This window comes from Gymnoscopelus microlampas (genome assembly GCF_963454915.1).
Source record: "Gymnoscopelus microlampas genome assembly, chromosome: 22".
NCBI classification, from domain to species: Eukaryota; Metazoa; Chordata; class Actinopteri; order Myctophiformes; family Myctophidae; genus Gymnoscopelus; species Gymnoscopelus microlampas.
In genome coordinates this window covers 10,769,036-10,786,459 of record NC_139959.1, presented here as the reverse complement: position 1 = coordinate 10,786,459, position 17,424 = coordinate 10,769,036, and the positions used below count along the sequence as shown (strand labels likewise).

Genomic DNA, 17,424 nt, shown 5'->3' with positions numbered 1-17,424 from the left:
CCTTTGAGACTGTGATTAAGGGGCTCTACAACTAAACTTTACATGACAATGAAGTACGGTCACACGGTAAGGTTAATTACATATACTGTTCATGCTGAAACTATATAGAGAGGGAAAACAGTAATTACTTATGCGCCAGCTGCAGGGCAACCTTGGCCAAGGGCTCCACACACTGGCCAAACTCAGCAGCATTAGGTGCACTGGCATTACCCAGTAGGTGGCGGGCATAGACCCCCTGATGAAAAAAGGAGAGAAAGGGGGGGGGGGGGGAAGAGAGAGAGAGAGAGAGAGAGAGAGAGAGAGAGAAAACAGAAGAATGGTCTATAGGGAACAAATGTGACATGAGGGCATTGCATGAATGCACTCCAAGACTGCCTAAGCAACAGCTGCTATCCAAGAATGATGTGCTCATTCTGAATAAAGGGGCGTTCACACTGAGCACTATAAAAAATAACTATAACTATAACGTTCACCATTATATATTCTTTATAGTTGTTGTGAACTCTGCCATCCACTTGACTTTGAACGATTTTTAAAGCAAATGTTATTGGTTATTAGCGGTGCCAACCGCTCTAAGCTTGACTTTGTCCGTATGTCCGTCCGTCCGTCCGTCCGTCGTATGAGCCTGGGATGAGCACGGCAAAATAGACACACATACAAACACACGCGCACACACACACACACACACACACAGACGTGGACACTGCCTATGCCATCTCTCCTCTCATTGCCCACACGTACCACTGGTTATCAAAGAGGGGTCCAGGGACCCCCAGCGTATGTTATGTCCGAGCACGGGATGAGCATGGGATTTTAAACAGCTATAACTCCAGTGTGCAGCATGCCACCAAGTCCAAATTTGGTATGTGGACTTAGACCACCAATAGGGACGAGCATGAATTGCTGAAGCCCCGCCCCAGGGTTCCAGGGACCCCCAGCGTATGTTATGTCCGTCCGCCCGTAAGAGCACGGGATGAGCACGGGATTTTAAACAGCTATAACTCCAGTTTGCAGCATGCCACCAAGTCCAAATTTGGTATGTGGACTTAGACCACCAATAGGGACGAGCATGAATTGCTGAAGCCCCGCCCCCTCTGTCTTCCCATTGGCTGGCCTTTAAACAGCCATAACTCAAGTTCGCAGCATGCTACGGAGTACAAATTTTGTACATGGACTAAAAGCACAAATAGGGACGAACTGTAATTACTTAAGCCCCGCCCCCTCTGTCTGCCCATTGGCTGGGCTTTAAACAGCCATTATTCCAGTTTGCAGCATGCTACCAAGTACAAATTTGGTAAGTGGACTCAGACGACCAATAGGGACAAACTGAAATGAGTTAAGCCCCGCCCCAAAGGCACCGCTTCCTTCACACAGGGTGTGATTTTTTAGTTATAGTTATAGTGCTTAGTGTGAATAGCCCTTAAGAATTGTGTCTGTCTGTGTGTTTGTGAAGCAGGTCGTTGCTGAAAAAGGGCATTCGTGCTCAGCGAACCTCCCCTGGATAAATAAAGGTTAAAAAAAAAAGACAAGAATATGACACATTTGGAATTTAAGAACTATTAGGGCAGTGTATTTCTTTCTACACACACATGTACAGTATATGTATGGAAGTATTTTAGTTTGATGCTGCCTCTCTGTGATCTAAATTGTTCACCTTTACATATTACTTTAACTATATACTGACAAGCTAAAACTTAAATGAAAATGTACAAAGAGACGAGACAAACCTGGGAGATGCTTGCCATCTTGAAGACAGACAGGGCCAGGTAGAAATTCAGCAGCGGTAAAGCGGGAGGGATCCCCCGACAGCGGCAGTAGACGGAGATCAGGTCCTCAGGAGTGGGCATACCTACAGTACACATTCATTGTCCAAATTGGTTAGTAGCTTATCCTGACAGAGATCATGTAATTATGCAACTATCCATTTTTTAGACCTTGCAGTGAAATTATAGTGTCAAACAAACGGGAGGGCGCACACCAGTATTGGTGAGGTGCTGCTGACCTTGGTAAATAAGTATAAAAGTTTAAAAAAAGGCTGCATACTCGTAGCCACGATGCAGGATTTATTTAAATGAAAACCAAAGTTTCGACCTGGAAAGGTCTTCTTCAGGGAATGCAGGTCGAAAACGTTGGTTTTCATTTAAATAAATCCTGCATCGTGTCTACGAGTGTGCCGCCTTGTCTTTACTTTCATACAGTGAAATTACAGTGACATTTATTGCACTGCGACATTTATTCTTTACCCTTTTGTTTAAGTGCAGTTGACAATCAGCCGTACCTTCTACTCCTTTAAGGCTGCCCATGATGCTGATGATGCTGAGGCCGCCGGGCCAATAGTGAGGCATGAGACAGTAGGCCAGGTCTGCCAAGGGCTGGCCTGTGGTAGACAGCTCCCAGTCCAACACTGCTATCACACGGGCCTGTGATGAGTGAGCGCAAACTGTAAAGGGCAAAGTGAAGGTCTCTCACACACACACACACACACACACACACACACACACACACACACACACACACACACACACACACACACACACACACACACACACACACACACACACACACACACACACACACACACACACACACACACACACACACACACACACATAGAGCAGGGGTCTTCAACAGGGGGTCCGGGATCCGGGGTCCTCAAGAGATACTGCAGGGGGGCCGCCAAATCGTTGTGTGATAGGGGTTCTTTAATTTTCTTTTTACATTAACCACTTGAACCCTCAAATCCCTTTTCTGGGGGGAACATTAGCCGAAAATAGCGGATCTACAAGATCTCTTGGTGAAGGAAAAAAAGAGCAGACCAAGTATGGAGCCAAAGGTCATGTTTACAAAGTATTGAGGGTTTAAGTGGTTAAATATCTGAAAACACACATTTAACATGAATCCAATATGTAGTGGGGGGTCCCTGCTTCATCTCTCTCTGCTAAGGGGTCCTTGACCTGAAAAAAACATTGAAGACCCCTGCACTAGAGACAAGACTTGGTAGAATTCTCTACCTCTGTTGGATGGAAGATCATATTGTCCACTCTGAAATCCCCATGGACCAGAGTAACCTCATCGTCATTGGATGGCAGGTTGTTCATCAGCCAATCAGAGAGCTTATCCATGGCTGGAATGTCTGTGTGGGCTGCTGCTCGGTACTGCTTTGTCCAGGTTAACACCTTTTAGCGCAAAACAACCATTCTCAATGTCACAAGTGCTACTATACATTACATATTTGAGCAGGTTACAAGTCTGTATGATGTGTTGTATTGCTTCAAACCTAAAACATCATCAAAAGGTGACACAAGTTATTCTGATTCACAATATAAAACACTTAATTACACTCGTTGTCTCACCTGTCTTTTGCAGTAGCCTGGGCCTTTCCCATACGTTTCCAGGTTTAAGGATGCGAGGTCCAGAGAGTGTAGTCTGGCCAATACCTCCACTGCAGCCACATACAGTGCACTCCGCTCTGCGGCCCGCAACCCTGGGAGACGAATATCCCGGAATATACGCCCCTGTACCGCAGAGCATCAGTTATTAACCATATAAACCCTATATACAGCACTTTGCTGAATGCTGACACACACACACACAACGGTGTGTTTATGTTTTTCTTTATTAATTATAATGAATTATAATCATCATTATCATTATTAATAATAATAGACTGTAAGCTGAATTTTGGCTACAATGTGCAAGTTTACCTTTACATGCTCCATCAAATAGAACTCTGTTCCAATGACTGTAGTGTCAGTGCAATGCAGGATGGGCTGGGGCACAGGGAAACCAGCCGAAAACAGGGCCTTCTGTACTCGATACTCCCTGTCCACCTAAACACACAGTAAAATATACCAGCCATCAGTGGTGGAAAAGGTAGTCATATTTTTTACTTAAGTAAAAGTATCAATACTGCAATGTAGAAGTACTCTGTTACAAGTGAAAGTCCGGAATTCAAAATTGACTTGAGTAAAAATGCAAAGGTTTTGGCTATATACTATTAATCTTCAAGTATTTCTGTAAGACAGTAGGCCAACATAAACATATATAATACATCATATACACAACACAATACAAGATCCATTCCCGGGCCGGCAGGACCATTATTGCTGCATGTCACTCCCCCACTCTCTTTCTCTCCCTGTTTCCTGTCTCTCTCCACAGACTATCAAATAAAGGCAAAAAATCCCTAAAAAAGAAAGACACATGCATGACATCCGGCCCCGCCTAGAGTTACAGATTGTTATAAAAAAAACAACAGCAGATGGAATGGAACAAATGACAATCTGTATAAGTCTTAGTGTCCTCCGCCCCAATTGAAGCATCTGGAACTCAACATGCAAGGGATGTTGAGGATCCAAAACAATGGTCTGTGCCTAGGGATGGGACGATAATCGTTATTATCGTTTAACGTGATATTGTGATAACTCACAATAATCGCATTGCAGCGATTTCAATTCATCGTGAAATTGTCCTCCATCTGCCCGGACGGCTGGCATAGCGGTCCGGGCACCTAGGCTGCTAATGCAGCAAGACAGCGTGTCGCAGGTTCGAATCCTGATCCCGACGACATTTGCTGTGTGTCACTCCCCATCTCTCTCTCTCTCCATTTCCTGTCAGTCTACTCTACTGTATACTATCAATGCTGGGGGTTCAAGTGGTTAACAAAAGTGCATATTTTGATTATCGCGATAATATCGTTAATCGAAATTATTTTTGCCACAATAATAGTGACATGCAAGTTTCATATTGTCCCATCCCTACCTGTGCCTTTGCTTTGAGATAACCCTCACTTCATACAAGTGCTTTTTTGATTGATTTGAATACTAAATTAGTCAGAAATGTAAACAGCACGTGGTACAGTCAGACATTAAGGCTAAAAGGATAACACAAAAAAGGTCCTGGGGACTTGTTTCCATTGTGGTCCTTGAGGTTATAATTATGGGTAATCCAGTAATCTTGCTTGGCCATTCCCCCCCCCCCCCCCAAGTTTGTTCCAGTTTTTCAGACTAAAACTGCCAAAACAGGAAATCATATTAAAAATTCAGACAGACTCAATAAAACAGTTTATGTTTATGTTATGTCATGTACCACATTGAAATTCAATAAAACTGTTTGTTTATGTTATGTCATGTCCACATTGAAACTTCCTTTCCTTTTTACAGCATTAGTATTTTTCATCAAATAAGCTTTAGGACAGTGCCCAAATACTGGCATATCCTTTATTGCACATGGTGCAAGGGGAAAATCAATAAACATTAAGCCACATTTATTTGTAGGATAGACTGCACACCAGTAAACAATCATTTATGTGGAGGAAAGACTTAATTGGTCACACATTGCTCCAACTATGAAGTGTCCGGATGTGACAGTTCCCTGTATAGTATGACAGTATGTTATATTCACTCTTAGGTTCTGGTTATGGTTTGTGCATTTGCTTTGTATTCATTTCTCCTTCTCATTGGTTACTATCCACAAGTTTCCTAGGGCATTGTGGGCATCACTTCCTGTCGATTTGATCCCTGATAGGGTGCATCCACACATAAGATGCAAGTTGACGCTAGTTGTCGCAAGCCCTTGTTTCGGGTTCCGGCCATTTCTGGCCGTTACTCAAGGAAAAGCGGAACCCAGATATGTGCTTTTTCCCATAACATGGGAGTGGATGGCACTTCCGATGACTTGCATCTTATGTGTGGATTAGTGATGCGCGGGTTGACCCGTAACCCGCGGCGCGGGTGGGTCGAGTCAGAATTTCGGAGGCAATTATGCGGGCTGTGGGTGAGCGGGTCACGCGCTCTCACACGCAAAAAGAAAAATAATAATAACATGCTCTTGTTTTGTCTTTATTCCTAATAAGAATAAGAATAATAACAATAAAACAGTTTGAATACACTTGGGGATTATTTTCTAACCATGATTTTACAGAATTAAAAAAAAAATCGCGGGTCGCGGGCGGGTTGAGCCATAGATTTATATATGGGTTCGCGGGGCGGGTTGAGGCGGGTTGGGTTCCGTGGTGGGGCGGGGCGGGCCGAGTCATGAAAAAACCCGACCCGCGCATCACTAGTGTGGATGCACCCATACCTGATAGGAAGTGATGCCCACAATGCCCCTAGAATAAAAAAGAAGGATAGATTACAGGGGCGTGTCCCAGCGTAGTACCGGGGTATTGCACATGCGCAGTAAAATCCTGCCTGAACATACAAAAAGGCTCAGTAGATGGCAGCGTGTGACCCTTAAACGGTAGTGTTTGTTTTGTGTCACTTCAGTAGCCACGGAGACCTGCTGAAGATCTTTATTTGCTGAAATTAAATGTTGATATGGCCAAAACAAGTAGGCCTATTTAGTGCCATAATAGGCACAATTGTGTGGCATGTCACTGAATGAATATTAGCCCAAACTTGGATATGGGGGTTTATGTCACTTTGTTGTTGTTCTTTATAACTATGTAAGTCATTTAGTCCACTTGTGTATTAGAATTACAAACCTGCAGCTGTTTAGGTGCTGAGTGGAGAGAAAAACAAACACACACCTCGACCGACTGAGAAGGGATCCTGGGGGTTTTTATGTAGCGCCTCTGCTGGAACACTCCGTCGTGCACTTCCTGATAAAACTGCGCATGTGCAATACCCCGGTACTACGCTGGGACACGCCCCTGTAATTCATCCTTCTTTATTTATTCTAGCAATGCCCTAGGAAACTTGTGGATAGGACTTGGGGAGCAGTGAGATGTTGGCCATCAGCCTAATTGGCGTGCACCTGTAGCCTGGGATCCAGCCTGATTCACTACGTCAACATTTATATTAACCCATGCAACACTCACACACATACAGTAACCCAATCCACTCATTACACACATTACACTACTAACTTTATTGATTTCCACACCTCATCGGTTTATTCCTGATCAGTTCGTTACTTTTGATTATTTAATAAATTCTACTTTCTTTGTAAACTGCGTCTCCCCTGTATTTTTGCTATGTTCACTGGTTCCCCTAGGCCAGGTTCATAACATAATCTCTCTTTCCCAGGTGTTTCGCCCAGGTGGCCGTGGTTTTGAGGTTAGGTTTAGGCATACTTTCTGAGAGGTTATGGTTATAGTGTTTGTGAGGTTACTAGTGTTTGTGAGGTTACTTTTTGTACACCAAAGAAAGAGGGAGTCCCATCAAGTGTCAACTATCAACTTTCAAACATAGGAAACGTCTCCCCCTACTGGATATTACACAAAACCACATACTGTCAACCAGATACTGTGATAATAACATGATCTTTGGCCTAGTTTCTGCAACAACAATAAAACATAGTAAAACCAACAAAACAAACAACAACAACAACAACAACAACAACAACAACAACAACAACAAAAAACATAGTAAAACCATACAACGATGGGGGATCTTTAGAATAGTGTCGTAGCTTTCACAGAACCGTACAAATAAATACCATACCTTGTGAGCACCTGGCAGCAGCATCCCTGGAGGTTTCTTCCTGAGGACATAGCTCTCAGATGGTGTTTGGATCAGAAAGGTGGGGTTGGACTGGCCAACACTGCGGAAAGACCATGAAAGCATGTGCTGTCAAATCAACATGATTCTTGACATTTTCAAAATAGTGCTTGCACTTTCTCCCTTTTTGGCCCGTACATCTACATAAACGTTCAGATTTCAAATATAAAGTACTGACCGCATGGCCACGGATATTACAATTATGTACGGGCCGTCAGAAGTACCCGTATCTTCTGTATTGTTCAATAAAAAGCATTTTAATCCGATCGGTGGCCATTTTATCATAGTTATTATAAGGTATCAGAGTGCAATACACCTCCCAACCAATAGGGTCAAGTAGTTGAAATCCACACGGAGAAAATGGCCACCATTCAGATTAAAATGCTTTTTATTGAACAATACGGAAGATACGGGTACTTCTGAGGGCCCGTACATAATTGTAACATTCGTGGCCATAGGGTATATTTAAAAACTGAACGTTTATGTAGACATACAGACCAAAAAGGGAGAAAGTGCAAACACTATTTTGAAAATCAGCCAAGACGGTCATGACAGATGACCGTCTTGTGATCCAAGGCTGAAAGATTGTTGTGCTGCACTGCTTGTCAGATCAACATGATTCTTGACATTTCTTGCAGGGTTTTAGCTCGATAGATAGATAGATATATTGATAGATAGTTACAGAAGAGAAGCAGTGGAATGCCAATAAATAATACCAACCTGTACTGTCTGACAGTTAGTGCATCACTGTTTGAAACCTTGGACTTGAGGGATAAATATCTGTGAAGTTTGACCACGTCAAACCTGTGCTCGTCCCGTACAGGAGTTGTTCCATCGTCATCCATGTTTGTTTCACTGTGGATTAATAATTAACAGATGCATCATCATCGTGCATTGTTTAGCAGATCTTTGATAGTGTGGACTTAGACTAGACTAGTCAGAGTTGATGCGAGGTAAACTGGGAGTCGGACCGCTTTAACGGTGCACACACCAGTGCTGGGAAAAGTACGCACATTTTTTACTTAAGTAAAAGTATCAATACTGCAACGTAGAAATACTCTGTACAAGTATGGAATTAAAAATGTACTTGAGTAAAAGTAGAAAATATTGGTATCAAATTATACTTAAGTACTCATTATGTAGAAATGTCCCATTTCACAAGTTTTCAAATGTAGGCCTACTATACACAAATCTTTTGAAAATAGCAGATCTACAAGCTCACAATGCACCGCATCGTGACATATTTCGAGCTTGTAGATCTATTATTTTCAAATAGCCGAAATGTATATAGCCCTGAAACATGACTGTCATACCATGACAGTCAAGCGTCATGTGAACCATGGCTAAAATGTATATAGGCCTGAAGTGGTTAATGTATGTTTTGTAATAATAATCAAAATCTACAAAGTAACTAGTAACTAAAGTTTACAAATAATTGTAGTGGAGTAAAAAGCACAATATTTGCCTCTGAGATGGTGGAGTAGAAGTAAAAGTAAAAGTACTGAAAATAGGAAATGCTCCAGTAAAGTAAAAAATACCTCAATATTGTACTTAAGTGCAGTACTTAACTTGAGTACATGTACTCAGTTACTTTCCACCACTGCGGCTTGCAACTGTACAAACCAGTCCGGAACGCTTCTAGTTTAACAGTCACGTGTCTTCTACGGACTTTGTTTACGGTGACACACAGCTCTGACAGCTGATCAGAGTTGTGTGTACGTGTACTTTGTGTCTCTGTACACCCGTCGTTCAGTCTCTTCTCTGCCACATATATAGGCGTTTGTATAGACATATATATTTGTTTTTATAGGACAGTGACAGGGCTTAAAGCAGTGAAGTGATGGCCACGGTGGAGGAGCTGAAGCTGCGGGTCAGAGAGCTGGAGAATGAGCTGATCAAGTGTAAGCAGAGACGAGGTGGTGGCTCCATGGTGGAGGCTGACCATCACAACCCACACAGACAGAAGATAGACAAGATGAGTGCTGAGGTCGTAGATTCTAATCCATACAGGTAATATATATATATATATATATGTAGATATTTGATGTTTCTGTTGGTTTAGTTAATGTCATGTTTGTGGTGGAGAGTGGGGTGGGTGGTGGTCACTCACTGGTCACGCCCATAGCAACGTTACTCAGGCCCTACAGAAATGCCATATGTCATCAGAAAATCCAGTGGTAGAAGAAGTACTCACATATTTGACTTTTTATAGTAAAAGTGGCAATACCACAATATAAAAATAGTCTGTTTATAAGTAAAAGGCTTGTGTTCAAAATGTTACTTGAGTAATTAAGTAGGCTATTGGCATCAAAATATACTTAAAGTATCGAAAGTAAAAGTACTACAATGATTCAAATAGCCTATATATAAAATAGGGCTGAAGTGGTTAATGTATGTTTTATAATATAATGATTAATATCTGCAAAGTAACTACATTTTTCTAATTGTAGTGGAGTAAAAAGTACAATATTTGCCTCTGAGATGTAGTGGAGTAGAAGTAAAAGTAAAAAAAAAATCAAATACTCCAGTAAAGTAAAAATCATCAATTTTTTACTTAAGTACAATACTTGAGTACATGTGCTTTCCACCACTGATAAAAACCAAACACTGAAACCAATGTTGTTTGTCTCCCACACAGTCGTCTAATGGCTTTAAAGAGAATGGGTATAGTGGACGATTATGAGGTATGTTATGATGTCAGTTTGGCAGTGCTATTTTCATCAAGTTGTGCAATGTTGCTAGTATATACAATTCCCCCACTCATCTCTTTCAAAATGTGATGATAACAGAAAATCCGGACATACACGGTAGCTGTGGTCGGGGTTGGAGGAGTGGGTAGTGTGACAGCTGAAATGCTCACAAGATGTGGCATTGGTAAGGTAATACAACCATTCCCATTGCTTCTTCTTCTTCTGTATCGTATCATAGACTTTCACCTTGCGTTTATAAAATAAAACCTAACCCAACCCATCCGTATTGGTTTTATGTCCTCACACAGCTGCTCCTCTTTGACTACGACAAAGTGGAGCTGGCCAATATGAACCGGCTGTTTTTCCAGCCCCACCAGGCAGGCCTCAGTAAAGTGGAAGCAGCAGAACACACACTCAGGTAAACTCGCGTTGAGCTTGTATATCTGCTATTTTTTAATAGCCAAAAGCTAAAATCTAAAGTGACACTTTCCCGGTTTGAATGGGTTATGCCCAATGTTTGTTGTACGACTGTGTCGCCTGCCGAAAACGACCAACACATTCTTGCTGAGGGACACGTTCATGCAACAAAGTACACAGTTTTACCACTGTGCTTTCCTCATTTCATTCTGTTGTCGACATCTTGTTATTCCTCAATTTTACCCACCAGAAACATCAATCCCGACGTGACGTTTGAGACCCACAACTACAACATTACCACCATGGATAACTTTACACATTTCATGGATCGCATCAGGTAGGTTTTTCGCCGGTGAAACTTTTGTCTCTTTTTCATTCCTTGACACTGTGCTTTCATGGTTAATTATTATCATACTGTGTGTTCTCTCTCTCAGCCATGGAGGCCTGGAGGAAGGGAGGCCGGTGGATTTGATCCTGAGCTGCGTGGATAACTTTGAGGCCCGGATGGCCATCAATGCGGTCAGTGCAGTTACATGGCTGTCTTACACCTCTAGGCTTTACACTGTGTGCCGCATGTTTTTCTTCTTGTCTCTGTCGGGTGGAAACCTCATTATGTACTTTTCGGGATTCAAAGTCAAAAGTAGCAGATTGACAAGCTGAAAACAAGCTGCTACTTTTGATGCTTTTGTGTGACACTGTAGTATGATCAAGTAGGGCGTTAATTTACGTAAAAAACACAAAAAGTTAGAATATGGAGATAAGAGGTTTCTGTCCGACAGCAACGCTATAATTTGTGTGTGATGATGAAGTGAATGAAATGTTGGTGATGTAAATGTATTTCTCACAGGCCTGTAACGAACTAGAGCAGATATGGATGGAGTCTGGTGTGAGCGAGAACGCCGTGTCGGGACACATCCAGCTCATTATCCCCGGAGAGACCGCCTGCTTTGCTGTACGTCCAAAGCACTTTAGCACTTCAGAAATTGCGAAAATAGCGGATCCAACAAGCATTGGGAGCAAACTTGTAGATCGGCTGTTATTTAAAATGTTTGAAATCTTTGCCTATGATGACATGCCGAAATTAGAGATGCCAGGTTGAACGTTTTTAAGATAACTTTAAAAAACACATTTTGTTTTATATTTTGCCTACTTATCTGTGCACAATTGTGTCTATCACCATGAAATACAAAATGTAATCGTCACAGCATCTTAACAAATGAGATATAATGATGTCTTTCTGACAGTGTGCTCCTCCACTGGTGGTAGCCGCCAACATAGATGAGAAGACATTGAAGAGGGACGGGGTGTGTGCTGCCAGCTTGCCCACCACCATGGGTGTGGTTGCAGGCCTCCTGGTACAAAATGTCCTCAAGTAAGATCTAATTTATAACAAACGGGCAGGTATCAAAACAATATACAGTATATGCTATATGTAGTTAAGTAAGGTAAGGTTCTTCTCACAGTGTGCACAAAGTAAATTGTTATGTTAACATAAACGTTTTGTGTCCCGTAGGTACCTGTTAAAATTCGGCACCGTCAGCTACTATCTTGGCTACAACGCAATGCAGGACTTCTTTCCCACCATGGCCATGAAGCCCAACCCCCAGTGTGATGACCGATACTGCAGGAGACAGCAGGAGGAGTACAAGGTGTGTTTATGTGCGAGCCTCTGTGTTCTGAATGCTCACAAAGAAGGGGGGTGTGTTGGGCTGTATTTCTCTGCATGTTGTCTTTTTTTCAGCCCATCTCAAACTATAGTCTAGTTCAGCGGTTCTCAAACTATGGGTCGCGACCCAAAGTGGGGTGCCGCAAGGTGGGAAGGTGCCGCAGGGGTCGCATATTGGCAATCAAAAAAAGAAGATTTTTTTTTTTTTATCAAAAAACGGTTAAAAAAAGTGAGGTAGTCGCAACTCGCAACCAACATGAAGAGGACGGCCACTACACTCATACATTCACACACACACACAAACACGCACGCGCACACACAGCTCCGCCTCCGACCGTGATCAAGCAGCAGCACAAGAAAACACACACATTCACACAAGGCAAGCCCATGCATGCAGAGGCACACAAACTGATTTGAACTGTTCATAAACAATTTACTTAGGACCTATGTTCAATATGAGCGGGTGGTACAAACACATGGACCACGGGTCCTTTTCGTTCCATCTGTACCCTCGCGGGGCAGCTGATGGGGTCGCCAAAACAATTCCCTCATTATATGGGGTTGTGGTATAAAAAAAAAGAACCCCTGGTCTAGTTTATCCTTTGCCGTATGACCGCGTCACTCGATTAAAGTAACTGATTTTCAAACAACAGAGCTGAGGCAGATGCTATGTCTGCTATTGGACACAAATAAGCCATCTGTTCCACTGCTCGCTGCTGGCATATTCAAAGATTCCATAATGTTTTTGGCCGATATGTAAATGTTACTCCTGTGTGCTGGTACAAGCTCAATGCACTGCAAAAAAAATCACCCTTTAAACTTATCAGTGTCAATTTCTTTTGTCCCCAGAGGAAAGAGGCAGAGCGGCCCAAGGTGGAAGTTGTGGTGGTGGAAGAAGAAGCGGTTGTACATGAGGACAATGATTGGGGTGAGCAATGGAGCAGAAGTGTAAAATGGTTGACGTACTGTACGTCTGCATTAGTAATGGTGACAAATCCATTATTTTGCAATGCCCACGTAAAAGTTGGCCGCCTTGTTTCTGAGCAGGTATAGAGCTGGTATCAGAGGTGACCGATGAGGAACTGCAGGCCGCCTCTGGTCCCGTCCCCGACCTCCCAGAGGGCATCACTGTAGCCTACACCATTCCAGACAAGGTCAGTGCCCTCTATGTAAGAATAGTGAAAATCTACTGTGTAAAGCCAAGTTTATGCTTTGCAACTGGTATAGCCCTAAATATCAGATTTTATGACGTGCTAAATTCTCTGTTTACTAGACTACTTTTTGCAATTTATTCATCACCAACCACTCTCTGCCATGACTGGAATTCATTACATTTGTCTGAACCAGGATGCAGCAGATGTAGAGACAGTGGAGGAGACGGAACAAAGTCTGGAGGAGTTGATGGCTCAGATGAGGAAGATGTAGGCGTGGTAAAGATGCCATGTCTCCTGCTGGAAGACACGTATCTTCATCGTCATCATCCTCAACTGTAAATGCATCGCCGACCTCAGACAGTGATCGAATAACCCATCTAATCCAATGCTTATTGAGAAGTTCAGGTTGGCATCTTCTTCACAAAGGTTCCATACGAATGGAACGCGAACGCAAAGCAAGTTCTGAACCAGATGTCAGCCCAGAATGAGTGCTTTCTTCATACCGGCTGAAGAAGGGAATGCATGAGAAGTGCAGCCACTGCATTTCAAACAAACAAAATCTCCTGAATTGCTGTATGTTAACGGTTCTGTGTAATTTTGTTAATTGAAAAGAATGATTACAGTATTACAGTCTGCTCCCGCGATGTGAATGGTGAACAAGGTTTCAGTCCATTCAAGTATCCTGTCATTGCCCTGTCATTCACTCAGCTTTGCAGAACTCTACTCTTAACAGTACTGACAATGTACACTTTGGTTTCAATAAAAGTATTTATTAGACAGAATATGGGCTTCATGATTTTCTTTGTGCTGTACATTTTCTTACAGTTTTAATTACATTAATTCCTCATAAAACATTATGCACTAAAGTTTTTATACAGTACACAAATACGATTAAATTCAAGTTTCAATTTTTTTTACAAATTAGACCCTTCCTGACAGTCGGTGCTGCCAGATCGTCACTCTTCACTGTATGATCCTATCACACATTGAATACTGTTTTACAAACTGGTCTTGCACAGGCGTGACGATTCTCAAACCCATTGAACAGCTCTACAAGAGTGCGCTCAAAGTGTTTGACAGGAAGCCTCACTCATATCATCATTGTAACATCCTCCGGAGGCTCATTTTTTTTAGCTTTGATAACTTTAAAGTTTTGGGGTCATATACAAGACCTTACATGGTCTGTGCCCGCCCCCCCCTAAGTGAATTCATTAAAAGGAAGCCTGATAGGGGAATTAGTACCAGAGCAACCACTCGAGGGGATTGCGAAGTGCCGCACCGGCAAACAACATTCGGTCAAAATGTCCTCTCAGTACCGGGGGCCTATTTCACGAAAGCAGAATTAGGCGTTAAACCTGGATTTAACACCTATCCTGGCTTAATTTATTTAGCCACAGTTAATTCAACATATGTGTTTGTATATGGACTCATTTTAATGACCCTGCATTCAAATATAATGAAATAAATACAATAAGATATAATCAATTTAATTATTACTGAAATAGAGTTTGACCATGAATCATAATTTTCACAATGACTCATGTTATCACATGAGTCATTGTGAAACAATTATGATTCATGGTCACTCTGTTAACACTATAGTTCATATTGTTGTTAGATGTTTGATAATATATTACAGATTTTCTTTTATATTATAAAAAATGTCTGACTGACATATATATATGAGCCATTCTATTCAAATTCAGAGTTGGAAATTGTGTGAAATTTTTATTCTATTTTGGAAAGACTTTGACCATATTCACGTTGCACCAGATCTAAGGGACACATATTTAGTAAAAGTACAGTCAATTATCATATTGTATTTTCATAATCTTTTGGAATCTTTCCTCTCCCAAAATGTGTCACTACCGAAACATGTAGAATTACCTTAGAATAAAGATATATATATATATGAATGTATTAATTTATTTTTTCATCCTCCCCTGTACAGACTATTTCTAAAAATTAATGTAGGTGGTTTCTACAATTAAATACATTAAAATGAATATTCTAACTGTTTCTTTTATATTGAATTCTTAAGATTTATCAAAATTAAATGCTATATTTCTTTGTAAAATGTATAAAGTTGATTATATTGATTTCAGAATTAATGATAGTTGAAATTACACATACAACTGAACTAACCAATCATTATCATAAAATATTGGTTGATAACTCACTATCTTTGATTTTTGACAAAATAACTGGTGTTTCGGTTGTGACTGCACTATTTCAGTAGTGACTGTATTGTTACGGTAGTGACCATAGTATTTTGTTTACAAGGCTGTGCCATAGTCACTTAACTCTTTTTGCTAAACATTCATTGTTGACATAACACATACACCTAACCAATCATTATCATAAAATATTGGTTGATAACTCACTATCTTTGATTTTTGACAACATAACTGGTGTTTCGGTAGTGACTGTATTGTTACGGTAGTGACCATAGTATTTTGTTTACAAGGCGGTGCCATAGTCACTTAACTCTTTTAGCTAAATATGAGTGAATATGTTTGCTTTATGTTAGAAATATAATGAGAAATGATCAATAAAATATAGTAATTCATTATTGAAGCAATAACAATAGGTCTCATCTTCCATATAAATTGCCACAAAGTAGCAGATCTACAAGCTCACAATGCGTGGCAATGTGACGCATTGTGAGCTGAGGATTGGCTATTTTTGGCGAAGAGATTTGGTGTAGACAGGAAATAAGACAACTCAGGTCCAGTGTACTAAGTCTAGAGGGTTGAAGTGACTGTGTGTTTGTATGGCTCTGGTGTGAACCACATGGACACAGATATAACTGTGTGTTTGTATGGCTCTGGTATGGACCACACAGACATACCTGTGTTTGTATGGCTCTGGTATGGACCACATGGACACAGACATAACTGTGTTTGTATGGCTCTGGTATGGACCACATGGACACAGACATAACTGTATTAAAAATGTATCACGTCATTAATTAATCGAAAACAGTCCATTATACAAAGCGTTAAACATGTATTCTTTTATTGACATGAAGTCAAACAGGTTTGGGGAAAAAAAAACACTAAACAAATTTCAAACCTCTATCTGCTGTGACACCTGCAGCACATAAACAATTATTAGATTAACAAACATCATGTAATAAAAATAATAATAATCAAAAACAAACTGTTGTTTTTTTTATCTTCAAAGCAAAACTGGACGCCGTGAAGTAGATCAGCAGATCCCAACCTTTTTTCCATCTACACCAGCAGTTTCCAACCTTTTTTCCCTCTACACCAGAGGTTTCCACCTTTTTACCTCTACACCAGCAGTTTCCAAACTTTTTCCTTCTACACCAGAGGTTTCCAACTTGTTTTCCCTCTACACCAGCAGTTGCCAGCCTATTTACCCTCTTCACAAGCAGTTTCAAACCTTTGTTTCCCTCTACACCAGAGGCTCCCAACCCTTTTCCCTCTACACCAGCGATTCTCAAACTGTTTCTGAATCAGGGCCCACTTGAAAATCTAAAAAGAAAAAAAGGTGTCAGATAGGTGGGCCGCGTTGCATTTTCAGAGCATGTTTCCGGATCACTTCCGGATTGGATCACATTAATGCTATATATATAGAGAACCGCAGTGTGACATCACTGCCACTAGAGGCCACTAGTTATTTCTTCTATCGAAAATCCCATAGAGAAATCCTAGATAGCCTGTCATATAAGAACTGTGTTCCAAAAATAAACAAATGAGCGATGGGGCGATTTTACTCATATGGATATGAAGCATCAAATGACGGTGAAAAAGTACTAATTTATCCAAAAATAAATACATTTCTGACCAAAAAACAGACTTTCAAATGTAACTCAATATCATAAACGACACAGAGTCAAATACCTGAATCGCCGGGTTGATTTGTTTATTTTTGGAATACAGTTCTTATATGACGCAATCTAAGATTTCTCTATGGGATTTTCGATACTTCCCAGGGGTAGCGGGTAGGTAGTCGGTTTGTGGTTTTTG

At 41.2% G+C, this 17,424-nt stretch overlaps 2 protein-coding genes across 4 annotated transcripts in view; one reads left to right on the top strand and one right to left on the bottom strand.

The window, feature by feature from the left end:
* acad11 (acyl-CoA dehydrogenase family, member 11) overlaps positions 1-8,450 on the bottom strand; it is a 60,231-nt gene extending 51,781 nt beyond the window's left edge. For all 3 annotated transcript variants that reach the window (XR_014600076.1, XM_084048289.1, XM_084048288.1), the window contains exons 1-8: positions 8,223-8,450; positions 7,446-7,545; positions 3,705-3,830; positions 3,354-3,515; positions 3,012-3,176; positions 2,279-2,420; positions 1,728-1,849; positions 129-235 (exon numbers count right to left, since the gene is read on the bottom strand). Coding sequence is in view for 2 of the 3 variants with exons in the window: in XM_084048289.1 (XP_083904415.1) it covers positions 129-235; positions 1,728-1,849; positions 2,279-2,420; positions 3,012-3,176; positions 3,354-3,515; positions 3,705-3,830; positions 7,446-7,545; positions 8,223-8,347 (1,049 nt within the window). In the remaining variant the exon portion in view is untranslated. The remainder of the gene's footprint in view (positions 1-128; positions 236-1,727; positions 1,850-2,278; positions 2,421-3,011; positions 3,177-3,353; positions 3,516-3,704; positions 3,831-7,445; positions 7,546-8,222) is intronic.
* Positions 8,451-9,195: 745 nt separating this feature from the next.
* Positions 9,196-14,211, top strand: uba5 (ubiquitin-like modifier activating enzyme 5). Its single transcript, XM_084048606.1, has 12 exons — positions 9,196-9,512; positions 10,141-10,186; positions 10,292-10,381; positions 10,501-10,610; positions 10,860-10,946; positions 11,044-11,128; positions 11,457-11,561; positions 11,854-11,981; positions 12,123-12,258; positions 13,125-13,203; positions 13,323-13,429; positions 13,623-14,211. Exons 1-12 carry the CDS (start codon positions 9,343-9,345, stop codon positions 13,698-13,700), a joined length of 1,221 nt encoding a protein of 406 aa, XP_083904732.1. The 5' UTR covers positions 9,196-9,342; the 3' UTR covers positions 13,701-14,211.
* Positions 14,212-17,424: the final 3,213 nt, after the last annotated feature.